Raw genomic sequence first — 26021 nt, forward strand, 5'->3', positions numbered from 1 at the left:
AATGATCTCTCTGAGTCCTGGCTTTTGATTGTCACTTTTTCTGAAAGCAGGCTGACACCTGTACCTGATACCATCAGTCTGAGCCGGGGATTCTCCAGAAAGCAGGGCTTGCGTGCAGATAGTTTATTTGGGGAAGTGATCCTAGGAAACAGGAATAGGGGGATGGGAAGAGGGAAAAAAGGAAGAGGGAAAGCCGACACAAGTATGTTTGTGGGTGGGTCAGCGCTATGGCCCTCAGGCTCTATCCTGCTGCGTCCTTCTGTCCTTCCAAGGAGCTCAAGTTCTCTGGAAGAAGGGAGGGGCAGCATTTTCTCATCAGTACCCTTCTCCCACTGGTCAAGGGTCGCCTCATGGAATAACTTCCTTGCACTTCCATTCGGCAACTGTGTGAGTACGGGCAGTACGTTTTCGGACTCAGAGGAGTCTCTGGGTGGAATGCAGGAGCAATGTGGTACAGTCAGGTTATACCTGTGCAAAACAAGTGGCTGTAGCAGCAGCTGGAGTGAAAGGCTGGCTGAGGAGGATGTCAGGCGGGGCACAAAAGGTGCCTAAAATACCATACGTATGTATTTCCTAGTGATAGATATGTGTATTCCAAACTGCCCTCTTCATGTTCCACTTTATCTGTCAGACCTCACCCTTACTAGACTATCGCCCCTGAGACAGAGGAATTCCAAAAAGCTGACAAGCCGCCCCAAGGAGGGCTCAGGACATACCAGGACTTTTGATTCAACACCCACATACTCGAAGCCCCCCAAGGAGGAGCATTCCGGACATACCAGGACTTTTGCCTCAGTATCCCCTCAGGCTCTCCCAAACACTATATAACTTGCCCCAGTCTGTAACCTGCGCTCTTCTCCCCCGGGAGAAGCGCCCGGCAGGGTTCCTTTCTTCCTTTCAATAAAGCCTGTTACTCTGGTCTTTCGGACTCCCGTGGATTCCAACATTTGGTGCCAAAACCTGGGACAAGGTACTAACTGCCTGGACGATCCCTCTTTGCTGTTCAAACTTACAACCAGGGAAGCAGTGGGCAGCGGCAGCTCGTCCCGGGCTTATTCCGATTCTGTTTGGACGTGTAATTGTAGGTTGATTGGCCGGCAGTCTAACCCTGTCCTGAACCCCTGCTGGACCAGAAAGGTAAGGAGTTTCTCCCTCCCCTTCCCTGGTTGGCCTCCAAATTTCTCTCCAAAACACCCCTTCCTGGTCAGATGGTTTTGACTTCGGACCCTATATCTACGGGTGGTCTACCTCTACTCCTTTATGGATTTCTACGGAAGTCTAGGTGCGCCTAGCCAGGCCACTCTCCTACGTCCTGGGATCTCAGCCTTGGGGTGATGACCTCTTGTCTGAGACTCTCTCTCTATGGAGATTTTCTCCTCTCAGAACTGTGACTGGAGGCGGGGACACCCCTCCTCTCACTAGTCTCCTCTACTGTGGGCTCCTCCCAGTCCAAACCATCCAGCCAGGCTCCCCTCAAAACATGAGCTCCTCCCAATCTCAGGCCTCAGAGAATACTCCTCTATTCCTTCGGGACTACTCCTTCGGGACTCCTCTACTCTCTGAGGTTCACAGTTTGGGAGGTTTCTACTCCGAGCGACTAGTTTCTACAGACTTCCTTAAAAGTCTAGGCACCTAGCCAGGTTGCTTTCTAATACCATTACAATATCCTAAGAGATCTTGACAATTTCTGCCACCGGACGGGGAGAACATTAGACATTCCTTACGTGCGGGCTTTTCTTCTCCCTTTTCTCCTGTCCTTAATTTCTGTGCCTTCTGTTCTACACATAGGCCGTTTTTTGGCCAAAGAAACCTCACCTAAAACCTCCGCTCCTAATCTTTCCTTCTCTGCGGACTCCCAACTCTCTCTTTCTCCTCCCCTGCTGGCCAGGGGCCCCTCCCTGCTCCACTGTGTTCTTTTTTTTCTTCTATTTTTTTGTATTTTTCTGAAGCTGGAAACGGGGAGAGATAGTCAGACAGACTCCCGCATGCGCCGACCGGGATCCACCCGGCACACCCACCAGGGGCGACGCTCTGCCCACCAGGGGGCGATGCTCTGCCCCTCTGGGGCATCGCTCTGCCGCAACCAGAGCCACTCTAGCGCCTGGGGCAGAGGCCAAGGAGCCATCCCCAGCGCCCGGGCCATCTTTGCTCCAATGGAGCCTTGGCTGCGGGAGGGGAAGAGAGAGACAGAGAGGAAGGAGGAGGGGGTGGAGAAGCAAATGGGCGCTTCTCCTATGTGCCCTGGCCGGGAATCGAACCTGGGTCCCCCGCACGCCAGGCCGATGCTCTACCGCTGAGCCAACCGGCCAGGGCTTCCACTGTGTTCTTAAATCCCTCCCCCTTCCTTAGAAGCTGTGGCTCTGGCTGCGGTGCCTGTTTCTTCTCTGACCCCCTCTCCCTCCTTACAAACTGACTGTGCCTCTTTCCTCCTTGCCCTCTCCCCTCTCCTCAGAGCTCTAAATCTTTTTTAACTTCTCTGACTACATGGCACTTTAATCTCCTCCTCCTCTTCTTGCAGATTCTGACCCTCCTTCCTTTTCCATCCAGCTGCTCACACTGTCCATCGTCTGCTTTCTCTCTTCCTCCCCCTATGCTGGCAACTCCGTGCCATCTCGAAAAACTTAAAAAAACAGAATTGTATATTAAGTTATGTGAGTAAGTAATCCGTCTTGTCTCTTTGTCAGAAAATATCTCTAGTATAATTTTGATTGAAACAAGTAAAGTGCGCTCATTTAAATTCCTTAATTCATAATGTGTATCTGAAGTCTTTGTTTACTGTGTAACTATGTCTGTTTCTAAGGCCTTAAACAAGTAATTACCCACTTCATAAACTGAGGCTTACTCATCCCCATGGACTCTCCCTGCAATACCCCCATCCTTCCTGTTCAAAAACCTTCAGGGGCTTATCACCTCATACAAGACATACGCCTAATCAATGAGGCAATAGTTCCCCTCCATCCAGTAGTCCCTAATCTCTACAAGTTACTGTCACACATTCCCTCAAATACCACTCACTTCAGGGTCCTAGACCTCAAGAATGCCTTCTTTACCATTCCTCTACACCCTGACTCTTACTTTCTGTTTGCATTCACCTGGACTGACCTGGACACTAATGCAGCCCAGCAATTTACCTGGATTGTCTTACCCCAGGGGATCAAAAACAGCCCACACCTGTTTGGGTAGGCACTAGCTCAGGATTTAACAGCATGCAATCTCAAAACTAGTACTCTCTTACAATATGTAAATAACCTACTCCTCTGCCTGCCTCAAGGAGACACACTACCACCCTTCTTAACTTCCTCACCATGAAGGGATATCGTGTCTTCTCTGCTAAGGCTCAACTTCATTCCCAGTCCATAGTCTATCTAGGCATTGCCTTAACCCCCACCACCTGAAGTCTCACCTAGATTGAACTCAGACCCTCTGCAGTCTCCAACCACCTATCACACAAATAAAATCCTTTCTCTCCTCAGTCTAATAGGCTTCTTTAAACACTGGATTTCCAATTTGGCTCTCTTAGTCAAGCCCCTCAGTGAGATCTTCTGAGCATGGCTTTTAAGGTCTATAATGGCCAAGGAAGTAACAAAAAAGGCAAATAAGGCCCAAAAGAGGTCAGGAAATAACAGCTTTTGGCTCCAGTGCCCTAAAGGGCTTCATAGGATTCTATCAGGGCCCTACTTCAAGAGTGGAAAGAAAGGTCATTGAACTGATCTTTGCTGTGGAAAGAGGGACATGAGAAGGTAAGCTGCCCCCTTGCTCCATGGAGGGAGGGTTCAGTCTCTTCTAGCCCTGCTCCAGCTACCTGTGACCTGACCTTGCCCAGCATGCTGGGAATTGCCACTGAAGGCCCAAGGACATCGTTCAGGAGACTAAGGTATTTCTTCCAAATAGCAGATAAACTAATCTCATTTCTTGTAAACACAAGGGCCATCTACTATGCCTTGCTTGAATATTTAAGTTTTATTTATTCCTCGAAGATCTCTACTGTGGGTATTGACAGTTTGACTTTGTTGCTTTATTTAATGTATAGTATCTCCTTTATTCTCTTGTCTCAATGCCCCATGACTATTGTGGGCTGGGACCTGCTGCTAATTCCAGCTAGAAGCAATGATCACTAGGACCTAAACTCTAACTGCAAAGTGTAGAAATGTAACCACCCTTTCCCTAAGTACTTGCAGGCTTTACAGGTTACTCAGCAAACTGTCCAAGAGGCGCTTCCAGCATTATATCACCCAAGGACTGACTTTCAATGGACAGGTCCACACACTGTGATCCTGACAACTCCCACTGCTGCTAAGGGCAACTCTTTCCTCCACCCTGACCATCTGGAGCTCAGAAACAGAGAAACAAAACCGACTCCTTGTCCTCCTATTCTCTATTTACCTCTCAGCCTGCCTCACCCAATCAGGGGTTTTCTACTCATATGGGACCAACACCTATATGTGTCTCCTTACTAATTGGACAGAAACCTGTACCCTAATCTATCTCACCCCAAATATCAACCTAATTCCAGCCCATAAGCCTCTTTCAATTCCTAGTACACTACCCTGATGGACCAAATGAGCTATACAGGTAATTTCTCTTCTTGTTGCTTTAGGAAGCCTAGTGAATTTGTATACAAACTGGGTGTCTTGACTATTGCCTTTCATTTGTCCACTCACTCTCCTATTTATTTTTCTAACTTTTGGACCCTGCCTCTTATGTTTGTTCACTAGTTTCTTACAGAACCACATGCAGACCTTCGTCAATCAGAAAATTGGAAAAATCTACCTAACCCTACACACCAACCCTGAAACCTGCCCTTGCAAAACAGTTAAATCTGAAACCCTATATCAGCAAACCTCCTAAATCCTATCTTTCAACCTCTACAGGTTCCCTAACCCTAAAGCTCTCCCATATCCCTGAAGAACTAGGTGAATAGCATTCACCTCTTAATGCTTCTCAGTCTTTTTACCCTTCTCATAGTAAGGGGACAAGATCGCTGAGCTTTCTTGGCAGAAGAAGAGCCTTCAGGCCTGATCTGGGGTGGTGCCGTGGATAAAGCGTCGACCTGGAAATGCTGACATCGCTGGTTTGAAACCCTGGACTTGCCTGGTCAAGGCACATGTGGGAGTTGATACTTCCAGCTCCTCCTCCCCTTCTCTCTCTCTCTCTCTCTCTCTGTCTCTCCCTCTCCTCTCTAAAATGAATTAAAAAAATTAAAAAAAGAAGAGCTTACAAACGGACATGAAACATTTCTTTTAGCTCAAGCTAACTGCTCTCTCCAGGGCTGCCAGGAAAAAATATCTCTAACTTTACCATGGAAGAACTTTCACCCCCTTAGAGCAATACAACCCTCCTTATCTCTGCATTCCTAATCTCCAAATACTTGCTGCCTTCTTTATCAAGTTTCTACAGGCCCAGATGAGAGAAATATCTAGGATTACCTACAATCAAATGCTCCTACACTCTTATTCCCCAATATCCCAAGGAGAACTCCACGAGGGAAATATCAAATAAGGTAGGGATGACAGCAGGAAGAAGCTGCCCCTCAGCCCGAGAAGTTCCCTCCTGAATGTTCTCCAAACCCTCTTCCTTTTAAACCACACATATTCAGTCCTTCTAAAAACTTACACCAACAGGTTCCCTGTCTCTAAAAATCTCCATATGTCCTCCCATTCGAGAGGAACCAGACCAGCACATCTCATGAAGCTCATCCAGGAGACCATGTATTACCATGTCACCCTGTCCAATCGGCACTCGCAGCAAGCAGCTAATAATAATTACCTTGCCAAATTTTTTTACTTCCTCACTCAGGTTTTTGAGGACATCGCCTGGTTCAGACCTCACAGCCTAGAAATAGATGACCTCCTTAACTGGATGAGGAACTTGGCTTGGCAAGGTTCTTTTCTGAGTTCTCTCTAGAAGAAGCAATAATTTTCTAATTTTTCCTCCCCTTTCTCCTCTTCACCCCTTACCGTATATCAGGGGTCCCCAAACTTTTTACACAGGGGGTTAGTTCACTGTCCCTCAGACTGTTGGAGGGCCGAACTATAAAAAAAACTATAAACAAATCCCTATGCACACTGCACATATCTTATTTTAAAGTAAAAAAAACGGGAACAAATACAATATTTAAAATAAAGAACAAGTAAATTTAAATCAACAAACTGACCAGTATTTCAATGGGAACTATGCTCCTCTCACTGACCACCAATGAAAGAGGTGCCCCTTTGGGAAGTGCAGCGGGGCCAGATAAATGGCCTCAGGGGGCCGCATGCGGCTCGTGGGCCATAGTTTGGGGACCCCTGCCATATATTATAAAATTAATAACTGCCTTTCTTTTATATGTAACCACAGAGTTGAGAAATGATAGATACGTGAATTCCAAACTGCCCTCTTGATGTTCCGCTTATCTGTCAGACCTCACCCTTACTGGACTATCGCCCCTGAGACAGAGGAATTCCAAAAAGCTGACAAGCTGCCCCAAAGAGGGGCTCCAGACATACCAGGACTTTTGATTCAACACCCACATGCTCGAAGCTCCCCAAGGAGGAGCACTGCGGACATACGAGGACTTTTGCCTCAGTATCCCCTCAGGCTCTCTCAAACACTATATAACTCGCCCCTAGTCTGTAACCGGCACCCTTCTCCCCTGAGAAGTGCCCGGCAGGGTTCCTTTCTTCCTTTCAATAAAGCCTGTTACTCTGGTCTTTCGGACTCCCATGGATTCCAACATCTAGAATGTTTCAGATCCTAATAATACATCATTCTTTCTTTTATCTACATGCCGACATCTTTGAATCACAGGATTTTAGAGCTGAAATAGGGCCTTACATGTAAAAACTATATAATTATTTTCTTCTTACTCCAGAAGCTACTTCTTCTCCTTCTGCAATCTAGAATTTGCCATCCTAACACTGACTTTTTTGAAGAAGTAGAAGAGAAAGGTTTGTCCATCCAGAGCCAAATCCACATCTTGTAACTGGCTCAATGATGTTGCAAAGGGAGCAAACAGCCATTAGACCTGGGTAGTGGAGAAATTGGGATGTGTTTTGCTGTTCTTCTTCTTTTCCACTTTAGCAGAATATCATTACAAAAGCCTCACTACATAAGGAGAGGAAACGAAATCTTTATCCTAAAACAACCCACCTTTCATTCCCTAAGCCAGGGGTCACCAAACTACGGCCCGCGGGCCGCATGTGGCCCCCTGAGGCCATTTATCTGGCCCCCGCCGACTTCCAGAAGGGTCACCTCTTTCATTGATGGTCAGTGAGAGGAGCACATTGACCATCTCATTAGCCAAAAGCAGACCTATAGTTCCCATTGAAATACTGGTCAGTTTATTGATTTAAATTTACTTGTTCTTTATTTTAAATATTGTATTTGTTCCCGTTTTGTTTTTTTACTTTAAAATAAGATATGTGCAGTGTGCATAGGGATTTATTCATAGTTTTTTTTATAGTCTGGCCCTCCAACGGTCTGAGGGACAGTTAACTGGCCCCCTGTGTAAAAAGTTTGGGGACCCCTGCCCTAAGCTCTTCTTTTTATGGTCAAATGAAGCTTTGAAAGAAGTGAATTACTATTATATTTTACTGGCAAGCACTATGCTTGATGACCATGAAGTGAATTCCATTATGAAAATAATTTTGCTAAAACACACTTTTCTTTTTACTTATCCAAAAGAATTTTCTTCATATATAAACCACATGAAGCAGCATTTTGTCATGGTAGAGACAATAAAGAGTTAATATCAAGATGCTGGTCTCTCAGAAACCCAGAATGCCATTAGACCTCTAGGTTTTTCTCTAGGTATGGGGTATTCCAGAGACAGAAACAACCTTAGTTATTAAAACAACTTTAATAACAGAATACCCCCTTTTCGTTGACTATTAAAAATCCAAAAGTGTCTAGGTGGATTTGACACAAAGAATAGTGTTTACTATTTGGTCAAGATCCTAACTCTTATCTACCTACCTCTGAATTTCTATTTGCATTAAAAAAAAGAAAAGCTGACTCTATCACATGCACAAAATTGGATCATTTCACAGTATTCTGCAATGCACTGAGGTTTTTCAAGGAAGCACGATGTGGGACAAATTACATGGCAGAAAAGATAAACTACTGAGTGTGAAATACTTGGTGAGCCCAAATTTCCATATGTTCTATGAGGAGTGAATTTGGTAACCAGGGACAATGCAGAGAATGATTTTGGTGAAGAGAACTTTCTCACTAACTCCTTGGGCCTTTCTGTTTTCTTGGCAAGAAGCAAGTGAGTACCCCTAGGTTCATTGCAGCCGGGAAGGAGGACCTTCTCTCCTGCTTATCACACAACAGAAATGTGATGGCAGGCAACTGTTAGAAATGTGAATGTTGGAAATGTGTGTTGTGTTGCAGGCAACCGCATTCTTAGATCAAACATCATGAAGCCAAAAGCTTATGAAGGGTTGATTGTTTCAAAATTCAGAGTCTTCTAAGTATCTTAAGTATCTTTTAATATTGACTTCTTTTTCTTGAAAATATTTTGCAAACAAACTCTATCCATTAGACAGTGGAAAACTGAGTCAATGAGAGAGATTACCTCAAAGAATCCAAGGATTGCTGGAAGACAAATTTGACTAAGTTTAAAGAGTTAGCATTTTTACTTTAACTGGTGGTGAGTCCAGTGAGAATAAAGAGATAAGGTATTGACAAAATAAAGACATTGAATTTCCTCCACCCACTGTACTGTAACCAAGGACAATGCAGAGAATGATTTTGGTGAAAAGAACTTTCTTTTTATTGTGGGATAACTTAAACTTGCTAATCTGCTTCACATAGAAAAAAAATTAAAAGGTTTACAATAAGTACCAATAACCATCATCTCTGGGTTTCAGGATTATGTGAGATTTGGAAGGGTTTCATTTAATATTCTAAATTTTCTATGAAGAATTTTAATAATAAGAACCCATTAAGTTATTTTAAGAACCCAGTTATCATATAGTAGAAATAACTTGTGTGGTATTTTTAATTGAAAGTTCATTAAAAATTTTTATAAAATCTATAAACCTTAAATAACAATAAAAGTATATTATATCCAGATACCTCTAATCATAGTCTTATTTGTTAATCTACAAGTGCATCTTATAATCAAGTTAGAATGAAGTCTGAGAAGATATTGATCCTAATATAGGCCAGAAAAAATGAAAATAGAAATAATATCAAAATATGTATTTTCATAAAAAAAGACAATAAATAACAAGTGTTGGCAAGGATGTGGAGGAAAACAGAACCCTGAACATTACTAATGGGAATGTAAAATGGTACAGCCTCTTTGGAAAATAGTTTGGCAGTCCCTCAAAAAATAAACAGTGTTAACATATGGTCTGACAATTCTACTCCTACGTATGTTCCTAAGAGACCTGAAAACATGTTCACGCAAAAACTTATACACAAATATTCATAGCAGCATTATTCATAATAGCCCCAAAGTGGAAACAATCAAATGTCCATCAATTGTTGACTGAATAAACAAAGTGTGGTTGGCATATCCATTCAAGAGAATATTACCCAGCAATTAAAGGGAAGCAATAATATGTGCTACAATAGGGATGAACATTGAAAACATCATGCTAAGTGAAAGAAGTCAGACACAAATAGCCATATGTTATATGCTCCTGTTTATATGAACAGGAATAGGGAAATCTAGAGACAGAATAGAAAAATCTAAAGACAGAGGAAGTAGGCTAGTGGTTTCCAGCATCTTGAGGAGAGGGCAATGAAGCAAGACTCCTATTAGTACAGGGTTTCTTGTGGGGATGACGACATGTTCTGGTTTTAGATAGAAGTGCTACATGATTTTGACCATACTGAATAGTATACTTTGGAATGGTAAATTTTATGGTATGTGAATTCTATCTCAATTTAAAAATAAAAATACATTTAAAAAAAGCATTATATAGCCCAAGGAACTGTTTCAGCCGTGGTCCAGCCATGAAAGACTATCCCAGAATTCAAAGAATTATAAGAGATTATAAAGCAGTTATTACAGTTGGAAGTTATTTCTTTTGTGTATTTTTAAAATTTCTCCTTTACTTCTGGTGTGTCTTATAAAAGCACTGGTTGTCACTTAAAAAAAAAGAATACATAATTCAACTTTTTGTCTCTATTACACCAGAAGTACTTTTTTACTCAAGACCCATTCCCTTCTCTTTCTGGTAACATGGTTCCTGTAAAAACAAACAAAAACCCAAAAAATTCCCTAAAAGACTTTGTGTATAACTTGTGATAGGGATAATCAGGAGTTTTCAAAGGTCCACATCTTTGGTGCAGTTAGAGACAAAAAGAAACAGAAATAGGAAACATGGTCTCTGCCAATGGAAAGGTCATAAACCCAAGGGCATGAAAGGGCACACTTTCACGAAGAGAAATGAGCCTGTAAACAAAGATCCATAAACATGAACCAACTAACAATGCAAAGTCTGAGAGTAAATTCAGTGAGAAAATTGAGGGAAATGAGTTCACCGGTATCTTTATCAGGGCTGGGGAGCTAAACCACATCCTGACAATTAATTACATGTTCTATGGAAACTTCAGAGGTATTTCATTTGAACTCTATAAAAAATGGTTACTTCATCTAGCCTTCATTAAAGTACAAAAACCCACAAATAAATTAGAGGTTGAAAGTTAAAATAGGAAGTCAGCATTATTCAGTTTTGAACCTACTACAACTTCAGAAACTCTGACTGTACCAAACCCAGTGGTGTTTTACATATATAGTCCAGCCGGGAATGCAAACGCCATGTCCCAGAACCTCTGGGAAGGCAGGGACACAGCACCCTCCGCTGACGTGCTCATGTTGCTTTTGTGCCTTCCCTGGCAGAGCTGGATGTTAATCTATCTGCCTCCTGGATCGTAAAGCAAACTAGACTGGGGTTGGCTCATTTCTGAGTTTCTAGACTACCTTAGTGACTTGCTGAGGGTATTACACAGGTGGTAGGTAGAAAAGTCAGGACAAACAGTTTGATATTCTGATTCCCAAAACAATGATACCACATCCCTCCTGTAAATATTTATTTTTGTATTGGAGCATGACAAATATAGTGTGTCCGTAAAGTCATGGTGCACTTTTGACTGGTCACAGGAAAGCAACAAAAGACGATAGAAATGTGAAATCTGCATCAAATAAAAGGAAAACTCTCCCAGTTTCATACCTCTTCAGTGCAGTTCGATGTGGGCTCACGCACAGATTTTTTAGGGCTTCTTAGATAGCTATCCTGTATAGCCTCTACAGACTCATCACTGACTGATGGCCTACCAGAATGGGGTTTGTCCACCAAACTGCCGGTTTCCTTCAACTGCTTATCCCACCGAGTAATGTTATTCCTATGTGGTGGCGCTTCGTTATAAACGCGCCGATATTCACGTTGCACTTTAGTCACGGATTCGAATTTAGCGAGCCACAGAACACACTGAACTTTCCTCTGTACAGTCCACATCTCGACTGGCATGGCCATGGGCTGCTCCGCTGTATACACGGTATTATGTCATCATCTGTGTATGCGCACATGCTGCCACTCATCCTACAGAAACTGGGAGGGTTTTCCTTTTATTTGGTGCAGATTTCACATTTCTATCATCTTTTGTTGCTTTCCTGTGACCGGTCAAAAGTGTACCATGACTTTACAGACACACTGTATATAGTGAAGGCATAACATGCCCCAAGTTTATAGCTCAACTATTTCTTTTTACATAAATAAAACACTCAGGTGATACTTCATTAATTGAGATATAGAGCATTTTTGGCAGCCCAAATAAAGTTCCCTTGTGCCCTCAACCATTAATCTGTTTTCTACCATCATCCATTAGTTTTGCCTGGTCCTGAACTTCATAAAAATGGGATGATGCAGTACACACTTCTTTGTGTGTCCAGCTTTTACTTAACATTATTTCTGTGATATTGATTCATGTTGTGTGTGATATGAATTTACTCTTCATGGCTGTGCACCCTTTTCTGCTTTTTCTTGAGTCTATCCTTTTCTCTTAGATGGGTTACTTGGCTCAGTCTAGTTTAAGAAATGTGGCAGTGAGAGCAGGGAAAAAACCATGCATGTAGGTAGGTGAGCACATTTCAGCTGTCCCAAAGCTCTGGTTTACCTTTCTAGACTGAAACTATGGGCTCTGCACAATGAGAAGGGGACACAATCACCAACAAGAACAACACAATATGCTGAATAATCCACACCCAGTCATAACTGAATCAGAGAGCATTTGCTTTGAGCCATCTGAGCTGAACTATGTTACTCTTTACCTACCTTTAGCTAAATGAATGGGGGCGGAGTCTAGTGAAAGGAAACCACTGGCCTGAGACCTTAGACAAGCAATTCATTGTCTCTGAGCTTCAGATTGCTCATTGATTAAATGAAGGAGCTCAATGGAGTTTCTAAGGTCCCTAAAAATCAAAGAGAATGCAGAAGTTCAATACTCACTTATTTCACACTGTTCTCCCTCTAGTCCTGGAGGGCAAATACACTTTCCAGGGTAGAAGCAGGTCCCTCCATTAAAGCAGGTAGCTGAGCAGTTTGCTGTTCGAATGAATAACACTAGACAGGTTAAATCTTAAAAAAAACCAAACTGTACTTACAGTTAAATGATACTTTGGAGTTATCTGCTACTTGCCTGTTTACTTATGTAGTAAAACAAGCCACTTTACAAATATAGGAATTGGAACCAATTTCTTGACTATTTACAGACTCCCAACAACATAACAGGATACCATACATGTTATAGAGTACCCACCCCAAGGGGTTACATCTTTGTGAAAAGAGGCACAGTGTATAAAAAAGTGATCTTTTCTATTCTCTTATAAACATCTATAACCTTAAAAGGAGAAGATCATTATAATTCCCCAATTGATTTTTAGAAATTTCTATATTAAAACAAACAAAAACTATATGGATACAATAGACATTTTGCATAATTTTTAAAGATAAAACATAGTCCTTCAAAGAAATTTGTTTTGGACTACATCTTTAGCTCTCCCCCCTCCCTAACCCAATTCATGTCACCCTCCTCTGCAGTTCTGGGGTCACTCAGTGGACTCTTCATCTATCTTCTCACTTATATTCTTGAGCCAGATTTGCCTTAAAAGCTGTTTGCAGTAATGAAAGGGGAAAGACAACGGCTAAAGGGAAGGAATGTCCTACTTCCACATAATGCTCTATGGAACCCTCTCTTTAAAGTAAAGGAAGAGGAAAATGGAGAAAACTTTCAAAGAGAAGACTTTCAAAGTTGAAATAGATAAAAAGTGAGAAAAATCCTAAGTATTAGGATCTGACAAAGGAGGAAGCGACTTTTTTTTTTTTTTCTGAATAAGAACAGAGATTCACCTTATAGAATAGGGACTTTTAAAAAAAAATTGACTTTTATGATGTTTGGAAGAAGGGATAATTGCATTCAGGAAAAGACAGCCTGTCGACCCTTGTGAGACCTCACAGACAGGGAAGTGGCACAGCATGGGCCAGAGGGATGCAGAACCTGGGTATATTATTGTGGGGGTCCAACTAACTGTATTACCCAGGTAAAAACCAGACTGTGTGTGGTTCACCCTACACCTTCTCTCTCGGTGTCAACTTCTGGAATTTGACAGCTCACTAGCACCTAAAATAGAAGAAGGATAGAAATGGGGATAGGGGAAGAGCAAATATCTAAAAATAGACAAGTTGGATCATTCTGTAAAAGTGATTAAAATATGTGCTTGGATTCTTAGCAAGTCCAGTTATATGGGCTTTTTTTTCTTGTCCATAGGAAACAGGCCCAAGTTGGCTATAGACAAACAAAAACTAAAGCCAGCTTCCAGTTCGAAAATTAGAAAGGAATCCAAAAGTTTTAAGTATGTGCTTTCTCTGTGGAAAAGAAATCCAACTAGAATGGTCTATAAATATCATGCTTCTTAAATGAGAAAGCTTTTCTGTTTAAAATCCTTAGCTTAAAACAATGATGTAGTCATTTTGGCAAAATCAAGCCTTCTAGCATAAGTGTTGGGGGTGGGGGAGCAGCAGCATCTGGGTATAGGGTTTAGGAGAACCCCTCTTTGAGTTTCCTCTCTGCTACCTGGTGCGAGTGTTGTTAGGGCTGACAGTCGCGTTTGTGAGCCTGTGCTGTCTCCCCACTTATCCCTGTTTCTCCTGGGGACGATGAGATGTGAAAACATCTGGATCAGTGTCCACCTGGCTGCAGCCCTCTGGGCACTATCCCTTATTAATGTGTGGAATGCAATGAACCTAGGAGCTCATTTGAAAGTTCTAGAATATGACAAAGCTGGTGTTATAGAATTTGGCCACACTCTTAGCATTTGCATAATATTTTGCCTTCCTGACCGAGCTCCTCTATATTTCTGTCGTGTGATGGTTCTTGACCAGAAAAATAAGCCACAGAAACTAAGTTATTTTCACAAGCACTGAGGGTATGCTAGGCCAATGCTTAACTAGTCAGTTCCTGAAGTTTGTGATTGATGTCCCAAGAGCCAATGAAAATTAATCCTTAATGTTTCTTTAAATATGTAGTGCTAAGGTTTAGCTCCATGACAGTAATTAAACCATTTTTCAGAAGCTCTATGCTCCCTCCTGGACAATATAAGCATTTTTTTGTTGAGGTAGTAAAAGAATTGTTTTTTAATGTTCCCAGATCTCCAGTGAGACCAAATGAAATTTCAACAGACTTTCTTTTTTTTTTTTTTTTTTAAATAAATTTTTATTAATGGTAATGGGATGACATTAATAAATCAGGGTACATATATTCAAAGAAAACATGTCTAGGTTACCTTGTCATTAAATTATGTTGCATACCCCTCGCCCAAAGTCAGATTGTCCTTCGCCACCCTCTATCTAGTTCTCTGTGCCCCTCCCCCTCCCCCTAACTCTCCCCCTGTCTTCCCTCCCCCCACCCCTGGTAACCACCACACACTTGTCCATGTCTCTTAGTCTCATTTTTATGTTCCACCAATGTATGGAATCATGTATTTCTTGTTTTTTTCTGATTTACTTATTTCACTCCTTATAATGTTATCAAGATCCCACCATTTTGCTGTAAATGATCTGATGTCATCATTTCTTATGGCTGAGTAGTATTCCATAGTGTATATGAGCCACATCTTCTTTATCCAGTCTTCTATTGAAGGGCTTTTTGGTTGTTTCCATGTCTTGGCCACTGTGAACAGTGCTGCAATGAACATGGGGCTACATGTGTCTTCACGTATCAATGTTTCTGAGGTTTTGGGGTATATACCCAGTAGAGGGATTGCTGGGTCATAAGGTAGTTCTATTTGCAGTTTTTTGAGGAACCACCATACTTTCCTCCATAATGGTTGTACTACTTTACAGTCCCACCAACAGTGAATGAGGGTTCCTTTTTCTCCACAGCCTCTCCAACATTTGCTATTACCCGTCTTGTTGATAATAGCTAATCTAACAGGGGTGAGGTGGTATCTCATTGTAGTTTTGATTTGCATTTCCCTAATAACTAATGAAGCTGAGCATCTTTTCATATATCTGTTGGCCATTTGTATCTCTTCCTGGGAGAAGTGTCTATTCATGTCTTCTTCCCATTTTTTTATTGGATTGTTTGTTTGTTTGTTGTTGAGTTTTATGAGTTCTTTGTAAATTTTGGAAATTAGGCCCTTATCTGAGCTGTTGTTTGAAAATATCATTTCCCATTTAGTTGGCTGTCTTCAACAGACTTTCTAAATGGATTTTTGTTGTTTTTTTTTTGTATTTTTCTGAAGCTGGAAATGGGGAGAGACAGTCAGACAGACTCTTGCATGCGCCCGACCGGGATCTACCCGGCACGCCCACCAGGGGGCGTCGCTCTGTTGCGACCAGAGCCACTCCAGCGCCTGAGGCAGAAGCCACAGAGCCATCCCCAGCGCCTGGGCCATCTTTGCTCCAATGGAGCCTCGGCTGCGGGAGGGGAAGAGAGAGACAGAGAGGAAGGAGAGGGGGAGGGGTGGAGAAGCAGATGGGCGCTTCTCCTGTGTGCCCTGGCCGGGAATTGAACCTGGGACTTCTGCACGCCAGGCCGACGCTCTACCACTGAGCCAGCCGGCCAGGGCCTCTAAATGGATTTTAAAAATTATTGGAATCCAACAAAGAGGAAAAGGTAAAATATTCATCTAAAAGGTAAAATATTACCAAATGTAAAATGTACGGGAATACTGATAGAGATTTTATTTTCCTTCAACAACAATTATGTAGCCTTTGTGAAACCATAACGAAAGAAAAACAATGCAATTGACACTCCACTGTGCAAATTACACCAATAACAGCCATATCTATGTAAGCAGGCCTCAAGAATGTTCTCATTAAACCTGTCAATACGAGTTCTTCATTCAAATCTGTTTATTTCCTAATAGTTTCTATGTAACATGAGTTTAATTCTGCTTCAATAAATGCCCGATTTTGAAATAACAGAGATGTTAAATGCTAAATTTAGACAAGTAAAAAAACCCCAAAACGATTCACAATCAAGAATTTTATCCACGCCTGACCAAGCGTTGGCGCAGTGGATAGAGTGTCAAACTGGGATGCAGAGGACCCAGGTTCAAAACCCCAAGGTCGCTGGCTTGGGCAAGGGGTTACTTGGACTGCTGTAGGCCTCCCTCACCTCCTCTCCCCCCATCAAGGCACATGTGAGAACTCAATCAAAGAACAACTAAGGTGCTGCAATGAAGAATTGATGCTTCTCACCTCTCTCCCTTCCTGTCTGTTTGTCCCTATCTGTCTCTCTCTCTGTCTTTGTCACACACACACAAAAAATTTATTCACTGGCTGTTAATTATTATCAGTGTCATCAGGGCTTAATCTTTATGAATACAAATTTTTAAAGCTGTTTTAAATCCAATGCTCACATATTATCTCAATTAGCTGTGGGGTAAGAGACCTGGGGTCAATGGCTTAATTTCCAGTTTAGAAATGGAAAAAGCATGACCCACAGAGAGATGAAGTTATTTGTCCAGATCCAGAGCTACACATGCAGAAACTGAGACCTGAAACAGGTAGCCTACGTGCCAACAGGATACAGTGGAAGATGTGAATTTGGATCAAGCTACTCAAGCTCTATAAACCTCATTTATATGGGAATACATTAGACAAAACTACATATCTAAAAGGTTGTTGAGAATGAAATCATATACCAGTAATTGTATGACAGTACTATGTATCAGAAAATAGAAGGCAACCAAGACTATTTATTACTTAGACTCATGCTAAGGGTTCTTTCCTTTAGATTTTCTTTCCATTCTTTTTTGTTTGTTTTGAAAATTGCTCATTTCAATCTTAGTTGGTGCTATGGCATTATCACTGAAGAGACATTTCTCAAAAATAACACTAATTTTGTTTCAAGCATATATTTATTTTAAACAATTGAGCTCTGGCCCTGGCCAGTTGGCTCAGTGGTACAGCGTCGGCCTGGCGTGCAGAAGTCCCAGGTTCAATTCCCAGCTAGGGCACACAGGAAAAGCGCCCATTTGCTTCTCTGCCCTTCCCTCTCTACTTCCTCTCTGTCTCTCTCTTCCCCTCCCGCAGCCGAGGCTCCATTGGAGCAAAGATGGCCCGGGAAATGAGGATGGCTCCATGGCCTCTGCCTCAGGCGCTAGAATGGCTCTGGTCACAACAGAGCAACACCCCAGATGGGCAGAGCATCGCCCCCTGGTGGGCATGCTGGGTGGATCCCAGTCGGGCGCATGCGGGGAGTCTGTCTGCCTTCCCGTTTCCAACTTCAGAAAAATACAAAAAAAAAAAAAATAAAAATTGAGCTCTACCCATGGAATTACCTTTTTGATACAGGGACAATATCATTAAATGCATACACCTTGCTGAATATTATTTAATTTTTTTTTCAGAAAAGATGGAAACTGAGCAAAATAGAGATGTATCTTATAAAGAGTATGAATCAGTCAATTATAGTTTAAGACCAAGTTTGAATTCACTTTCTAAGAAGGAAGTCTGGCTGTGATACTGCATTACACGTAGGAGGAACCTGACCTCTCAGGGATGTGATCTATAAGCAGAGCATTGAATTGAGGGTCAGTGAACTTCTAGGAAACTGGATCACGTTGTTTCATTTCCATCTTAGAAGTTTACCCGTAACACTGACTATGACCCTACCAAAACCCATGTGGCAGGGACAGTTCACAAAAATCTAGGCTCTCCTCTCATAAAGTTGTCAGTGGGAGATAGCCATCCACACAGGGATGACATTTCTCCTGCCTGCATCCAGGTAGGGCATGGGATTAATTTCTACCTGTGGAAGTTTTGTGGGTCCCTTCTGAGGCAGGTTTGTGTGTGTGTGTGTTTTGTTTTTGAACAGTGCCTACTCCAATGTCTCTTTCTCTGCTTATTGGCTGGATCCAAAGAGTTCCAAAACTCTAGGCAGGACCACAGATGGATGGTGCCTGGGTCCTGAGTCACTGCATAGAGAAAAGCTTCCCTGCCACTGACCATATTCTGGCACAAGAGCATTCTGTGAGTGAGAATAAATTTCTACTGTGTTAAACTACACTAAAAGTTGGGATTAAAGTTATTACAGTAGCCAGCTAAGTGATACACCCTGTTTACAGTACTTTTATGAAGAGTGATGATATACATGTCTTTTACCAAATATTTAAAAATTAAAAAGAACTCTGTTCTTTAAAAACAACTGTTACCTTTATCACAATTGATGCCATAGAATCCAGGTGGGCAGATGCAGAAACCAGGAGTAACACAGAGTCCGCCATTCATACATCGTGGTGTGCAGAGGGCTAGTAGGTAGAAAGAACTCTGATTAAGGCCTAATAGGGTGTTGGATTAGGAGCATGTTAGAAATGTCAATAATATAGCAGGTCTACATTTTCAAGCTTTGTGATTGACTGAAAAATGGTCACTCTTTAGTGATACAAGTTCTCTATATTAAAAATTATTTTTGTGCTCTAAATCAGACTATTTTTTTCATATCAGACTATTTATTAACCAATTTCATGGAAAAGAATTTTGGAATTGTTCCATTGGAATGGCTGATCAAAATTTGCCCAGAATCATAATTACAACTAAAATGTGTTCTTAGATGGTAAATGTATTTCCCTGCCCTTATTCCTTGATTTTCTAATTCAAAACTAAATGTAGCCTGACTGGGCGGTGGCGCAGTGGATAGAGCGTCGGACTGGGATGTGGAGGACCCAGGTTCGAGACCCCAAGGTCGCCAGCTTGAGTGAGGGCTCATCTGGTTTGAGCAAAAGCTCACCAGCTTGAGCCCAAGGTCGCTGGCTCAAGCAAGGGGTTACTCGGTCTGCTGAAGGCCCGCGGTCAAGGCACATATGAGAAAGCAGTCAATGAACAATTAAGGTGTCACAACGTGCAACGAAAAACTAATGATTGATGCTTCTCATCTCTCCGTTCCTGTCTGTCTATCCCTCCCTGTCTATCCCTCTCTCTGACTCTCTGTCTCTGTAAAAAAAAAAAAAAAAAAATGTAAATAAGAAAATTTCTTATTTTTTGAAGATGAAAAATATTTTGATTATTTAAGCTCTTAGTATTTAATATTTAAGTATCTTGTGGTTAATACACATTTCTTTGTGTCTATATTTTTTCATATACCTTCCTTATTGGTGATTTTATTTAAATGGATGTAGTTACTACACAAATGATATTTATTCATCCTTTTTTTTTTTTTTTTTTTTTTTTTTTGCCTCACAGCAACTTCACAACTCAGGTGTAAACTTAATTGTGAATTAAGCCACCTTTAATTGGAGAGGAAACTTTCAAATCAGCCACAATGCTAACATTTATTTACTTTAAGTTAAATTTAATGTGGTTGCATTGATTAACAGGATCATACAGGTTTCAGGTGTACATCTCTATGACATACGATCTGCATATTACATTGTGTGATGGGCACCCAATTAGCTTTTAAAAAGCAATTTAAGTAGAGGGAAAAAAATCCCTCAAAACTGTTATAAGATTATGTCAAAACATAGTATATATAACAGTTAATATTTTTTTGGGGGGTGAGGAGTGTCCACAAAAGATGTAAACATTGTGCCAAAGTTCTCTAACTCTGTCACCACATATTTAGATTTAACAGAACACCAATCCTAGAAGAAATACTTTCCAGTAGCTCTTCTGTAGCTTTTTAAAGATTTTACTAATCCTTATAATGTGACCAGAAAAAATAATTTCAGGGGAAGTGTTAAAAATACTTGTGGGCTCCCATGGGACATTCATTTTATTAGGGAGCAAGCAAGGAAGGCTGTCTTTACCTTTCTCACAGTGAGGGCCGTAGAACCCATCAGGACACTCACAGACACGTCTTTCATTACAAAAGCCTCTGTTTCGGCACCCTCCTGGGCATTCAGCTTCACCAAAGAGAAACAGATTAAATGGGCACCTTTGAAATCATACTGGGTGAATTACAGCAAGCATGAGGAGGTAGTGATCATTTTTCCCACAGTGTGCTAATGATCCTAACTTATTAAATAACGATACTTCTACCACTTTCTCTCCACACCACTTGTATTTCACTATGTCTTCTTTAAGTGAGATGCTGCATTTCTCAATCTTACTTCTAATGGTAAGGGGCTCATGAAAGGCAAAGCAAGCCTTATTCTGCCTTCACCCCACCTATCAATCTACTCTACCTCCTTAAATTTATGTTGAAATAGTCTATGCCCTCAAGGTTCACTTTCAGAGGGTGGAAAGACCTCTTGATATATATTTACAGCACTGAAAGCTTCCAGAGCTTAAATTCTATGCTAGAAAAACTTTTATCAGGATGGGAAAGGAGCCAGGTCTCCATGCTTAAATGGGCATCCTGGGTGTGGTGGTGGGGTTCTTTTGCCTAGCAGAGATTGCTATCTTAATACTGGTACCCTATCCTCCAAGAAAGTCAGCAGCACCAAACTTTGGGCAGGAGGGTGGGGAGTATTGCCTCGACAGGTGGCAGTTACTGTTAATGACTGATAACCTTGCTATGAGGATCCAGAATAAGAAGAGGGGGAAAATATATGACCATAGCAGAGATAGACTTGGTGACCCTCAAAGACCGTGTTAAAGGAGGAGAAAACAAGAGGTAGAAACGGTGCATTTTGAAGGAGGTATTAGAATTCTTAAAATTTTGAGTGGGCTCAAAGCACAGAAAGTCTTTCTTAGCACTGTTACTGGCCTCTGTGTTTATCAACCCATTGGTGTGATTATAATTATACAAAACATATCTACCTACCTACCTACCTACCTATCTACCTATTCACCTATAATTTTTGACCCAAATAACACCTGGAAGCCTTATGAGCTTTCTCTTGAATCACCATCACTGATTACCTTGTTGACATGTTTTAAAGAAAATAGCATTTTGAGGCATCTGTAGGATGGTGTTGCCTTCAGAATTCATTACAATCACATTCACTTCAAACGCTGCCACTCCATCTTGTTTTCCCAGGCATGGGAAACCAATCTGAACAACTAAAGAAAGAAAAAGAACATACTGAGAAACAGTTTGTCCAGTCCATTGCAGTTTTACAGAAATCTTGGTAAAAGAAACAAAGAACAAAGCAACAATGTTCACATTTCATTATTTGACATTCTAGTACCTCCATTGGAGTAGGGAGTGTATTTTGATCACCTGGGAATTCTCTATAGAACTTGTATTTGACGCTGGGTGGAGAAAGAATGAATTTCCCTACTAACACCAGATTGGGGATATATTGTTTGTAGTCTGGCTTGTACTATTTTGAAAAGATTTTCTCTGAAAATTAAAGTTATAAATAGGCAGCATAGATTAATTAATCAGGGGAAGAAACTTTGTGAGCATGTTCACCTGCTTCCATGTAATCCAAAAAACAGCTAAAAAAAAAAAAAAATCAACATTTCAGAATCCATTAAATAAAGCCCTATGAGCAATACCCCATTTAGTTTATTTTTACTTTATGTGTGTAAAAGTACAAAATAGCTTCATTGGAAACATTCTATAACTGAAACCCCGATCACTGGACTGAGTTAATGAAGTTAATATTTTCTCGAGTTGTTTGTTAATATTAATAAATGTCCATATCTTGCAGATCTAGAAGAGTGTGTGGTGTGATGAAATAATCTCATGATAACCTTATATCTAATGGTTTAGATTACTAAAGAGGAGACCACTTCTATTTTGTGAGTCCAGTGATCACTTAGGGTGTGTATGTGTTGACTTAGGAACTAACAGAGATGTTGCTGTACAGAGAGGATGAGAAGGCCACCGATTGTGGTATACTCATAAGTCACTGATTATCATAATATATCTACTGGAACTGATTTATAGTAGTTGATCCACTAGAGTTTAGTTCTTCCTAATAAATAAGAAGAAATATTGTTAATAGGTATACACGTGAAATTTTGCTTCATTTTGTTTTTTGTATGGCAGAAAACGGTGACTGCCTAGTTTGGGAAGATTATACCAAGCTAAGAAAAATCCTTTCCCTTGAGAGATTTCATAAACCTTTCCCCTAGGATTATAAGAAAACTCAAGCTGGCAATTGGTCTGCTCTTTTCTGTAAGGCATTGCACACAAACTGGTCATTCAATCTTTTTAATGTGCTTTGGCGACCAACAACTCCCCTCAAGGTTTTGGCATTGTCAGTGTTCATTACTGTGCCAGTCTCAAAATAACATGGATTTCCAGTTCTCCTAAATCTTAAAATGTTAGCATTGCAAATAATCAATTAAATGATGAAAAAGATATACAGATATTTTAACAGAAGTAAAAAAAGAGAAAGCCAAAGTTGTGTCTAAAGTTCCAGAGTAAAATTGTCATTTCAATAAAAGCCTTGGTTTAATGAAATCTTATATATGAAAATACTGATTTACAAAACACAGAAATCCATTGAAGGGATTTACATTTCAGAAGGAAGCAAAGGAGTAAACCAGGGGTCCCCAAACTTTTTTTTTTTTTTTTTATAAAGATTTTATTTATTCATTATAGAGAGGGGAGAGAGAGAGAGAGAAGGGGGGAGGAGCAGAAAGCATCAACTCCCATATGTGCCTTGACCAGGCAAGCCCAGGGTTTTGAACCGGCGCCCTCAGCGTTTCCAGGTTGACACTTTATCCACTGCGCCACCACAGGTCAGGCGGTCCCCAAACTTTTTACACAGGGGGCTAGTTCACTGTCCCTCAGACTGTTGGAGGGTCGAACTATAAAAAAAACTATGAACAAATCCCTATGCACACTGCACATATCTTATTTTAAAGTAAAAAAACAAAACGGGAACAAATACAATATTTAAAATAAAGAACAAGTAAATTTAAATCAACAAAGTGACCAGTATTTCAATGGGAACTATGCTCCTCTCACTGACCACCAATGAAAGAGGTGCCCCTTCGGGAAGTGCAGCGGGGCCAGATAAATGGCCTCAGGGGGCCGCATTGGCCTCAGGGGGCCGCATGCGGCCTGTGGGCTGTAGTTTGGGGACCCCTGGAGTAAACAATCTCTTTCAATTGTTAACTCTTTTTACAATTTTCACTTTGTTCAATTATAAAATTTATCCTTCTCATGATTTTTTTTGTTTACTTATTACTTTATTTTTAGTTAAATTTATCGGGGTAACATTGGCTAATAAAATTACATAGGTTTCAAGTGTATAATTCTACGATACATCATCTGCATATTGTATTGTGTGCCCACCACCCAGTCAAATCTTCCGTTACCAGTGACTGACTAGCTTTAGATCAATGTTTCCTCCAAGTCAAGCCTGTTCTCATGAATCTTTTGCATGGATGGGTGGACCAATATTTGCCCTGAAGTATAAAAAGATAAAACTGAAAAGATACTGAAAAATAGAATGTTTAGAATCTTCCTCGTCACATGTCATCATCCAAACTATTATGTTCCAGGTGTATCTTTTTTTTGGACCTTATTCAGGATCTACTTTGCAGCCCACCTAATTCTTTTAAAAAAGGCTTTAAGTTTTACTTTAGCTTTCAGAATCTTAGTATAAAAGAGACATTTGTAAGTAAATGATTCTTTCCTGTTTATCAGCATTGTCAAATTTCAAAATGTTGCATATTAAAAACTGTCTTATATGTATGGGAAATTCAGTTAAGAACGATTAATAGTTCATCCATATTTTCAGATGTACTAAAATCAAACCATTTACAAATCTGGTTAAGGTGTGACTACATGTTCACATACTCCAGTCACCTGGGGGCACTTGTAGAGGTTTTGGAGCGCACGCTAACACGGCCTCTAAGTCAGTAAAAGTCAGGAGATGCACAGAGTTCCCTGGCCTGTGGTTCTAAAATATATTAATATATATGGCTCTGATCAACCCCAGGGGAAAAAAACAAGAATGCAAAATCCAATAGAAACTTCAAAAAGGAAAACACACTATAAGTAACTTTCTTTAGGGTTTTCAAGATGAATTTTCCCCTCTAAATGGTTAACTACAAGTAAGAGTCAAAAATCTAAATGGCTCATCCATTCAATGAATATTTATTGAGTGATTACTAAGTGCCAGTCACTGTTCTAAACTCTGGGGATACTTTAGTAAAGAAGACAAATCAAAACCCCTGCTACCTCCGGTGCTTATGTTTCAGTCATTGATTTTGAAGATATTTTGTGAAAATATATTAATCACTTAAAATCTAGAAAAATACCCATTCATTGATGGACAATTAGGTTGTTTCTATGGCTTGGCTATTGTAAATAATGCTGCTATAACTATGTGGGTGCAGCTATCTTTTTGAGTTAGTGTTTTCATTTCCTTTGGATATATTCCTAGAAGTCAAATAAATAGCTGGATCATACGGTAGTTCTATTTTTAATTTAATTTTTATTTTTTTTGTAGGGGAGAGCGTGAACGCAGTCCCCCACTACCACAAATTATGCAGTCAAGTTTCCCACATTTGGGGAAATCGCAGGGGTCAGCATATCCGGAGTGCAATGGATAAGCCTCGCCCTGGGAAAACCACCTTCGTGATCATGGTATCTCCCCTGCCAGGTAAGTATTCTTTTTAATTTTTTGAAGAAACTCCACACTGTTTTCCATAGTAGCATAGCAACTGTACTTATTTACATTCCCACCAACAGTGCAGAAATGAGCCCTTTTCTTCACATCCATGTCATCATTTGTTACCTCTTGTCTTTTGATGAGCGTCATTCTAACAGGTGTGAGGTGATGTCTCATTGTGGTTTTAATTTGCATTTACCTAATGACTAGCAATGTTGAGTATCTTTTCAGTACCTGTTGGCTTTTCATATATCTTCTTTGGAGAACTGTCTACTCTGGTCTTTGGACATTTTTAAGTTATTTTCATTTTGCTTTTGAGCTGCATGAGTTCTTTATATATTTTGGATATTAACCCCTTATCAGCTATTTGGTTTGCAACTATTTTCCCCCACTCCATAGGTTTTCTTTTTCTTTTTCTTTTTTTTTTTTTTTTTTTTTTTTTTGCATTTCTCTGAAGCTGGAAACTGGGAGGCAGTCAGACAGACTCCCGCATGCGCCCGACTGGGATCCACCCAGCACTCCCACCAGGGGGCGATGCTCTGCCCATCCGGGGCATTGCTCTGTCGCAACCAGAGCCACTCTAGCGCCTGGGGCAGAGGCCAAGGAGCCATCCACAGTGCCCGGGCCATCTTTTGCTCCAATGGAGCCTCGGCTGTGGGAGGGGAAGAGAGAGACAGAGAGGAAGGAGAGGGGGAAGGGTGGAGAAGCAGATGGGTGCCTCTCCTGTGTGCCCTGGCCGGGAATCGAACCCGAGACTTCCACACGCCAGGCCGACACTCTACCACTGAGCCAACCGGCTAGGGCCCCACTCCATAGGTTTTCTTTTCCCTTTGTTGATTGTTTCTTTTGCTGTGCAGAAGCTTTTTAATTTGATGTAGTGCCACTTGTATATTTTTTATTTTATTGCTTGTGCTTTAGGTGTCATATCCAAAAAATCCCTACCAAGACCCAAGTCAAAGAGCTTTACTCTGTGTTTTCTTCTAGGAGTTTCATGATCTGAAGTTGTACATTTAAGTCTTGAATCCATTTTGAGTTATTTTTGTGAGTAGTGTATGTG

General features: G+C 40.9%; 1 protein-coding gene and 1 non-coding gene across 2 annotated transcripts in view; both read right to left on the reverse strand.

Moving 5' to 3' along the window:
- WIF1 (WNT inhibitory factor 1) overlaps window positions 1-26021 on the reverse strand; it is a 107359-nt gene that overhangs the window by 6527 nt on the left and 74811 nt on the right. Inside the window, exons 4-7 of the mRNA XM_066369842.1 lie at window positions 21306-21446; window positions 20249-20344; window positions 18659-18754; window positions 12447-12542 (exon numbers count right to left, since the gene is read on the reverse strand). Coding sequence (XP_066225939.1) covers window positions 12447-12542; window positions 18659-18754; window positions 20249-20344; window positions 21306-21446 — 429 coding nt within the window. The remainder of the gene's footprint in view (window positions 1-12446; window positions 12543-18658; window positions 18755-20248; window positions 20345-21305; window positions 21447-26021) is intronic.
- On the reverse strand, window positions 24800-24963 carry LOC136396217 (U1 spliceosomal RNA). Its single transcript, XR_010749612.1, has one exon. It is a non-coding gene; the product is annotated as a U1 spliceosomal RNA (small nuclear RNA).

The sequence above is a fragment of the Saccopteryx leptura genome, chromosome 2 (genome assembly GCF_036850995.1).
Source record: "Saccopteryx leptura isolate mSacLep1 chromosome 2, mSacLep1_pri_phased_curated, whole genome shotgun sequence".
Lineage (NCBI taxonomy): Eukaryota > Metazoa > Chordata > Mammalia > Chiroptera > Emballonuridae > Saccopteryx > Saccopteryx leptura.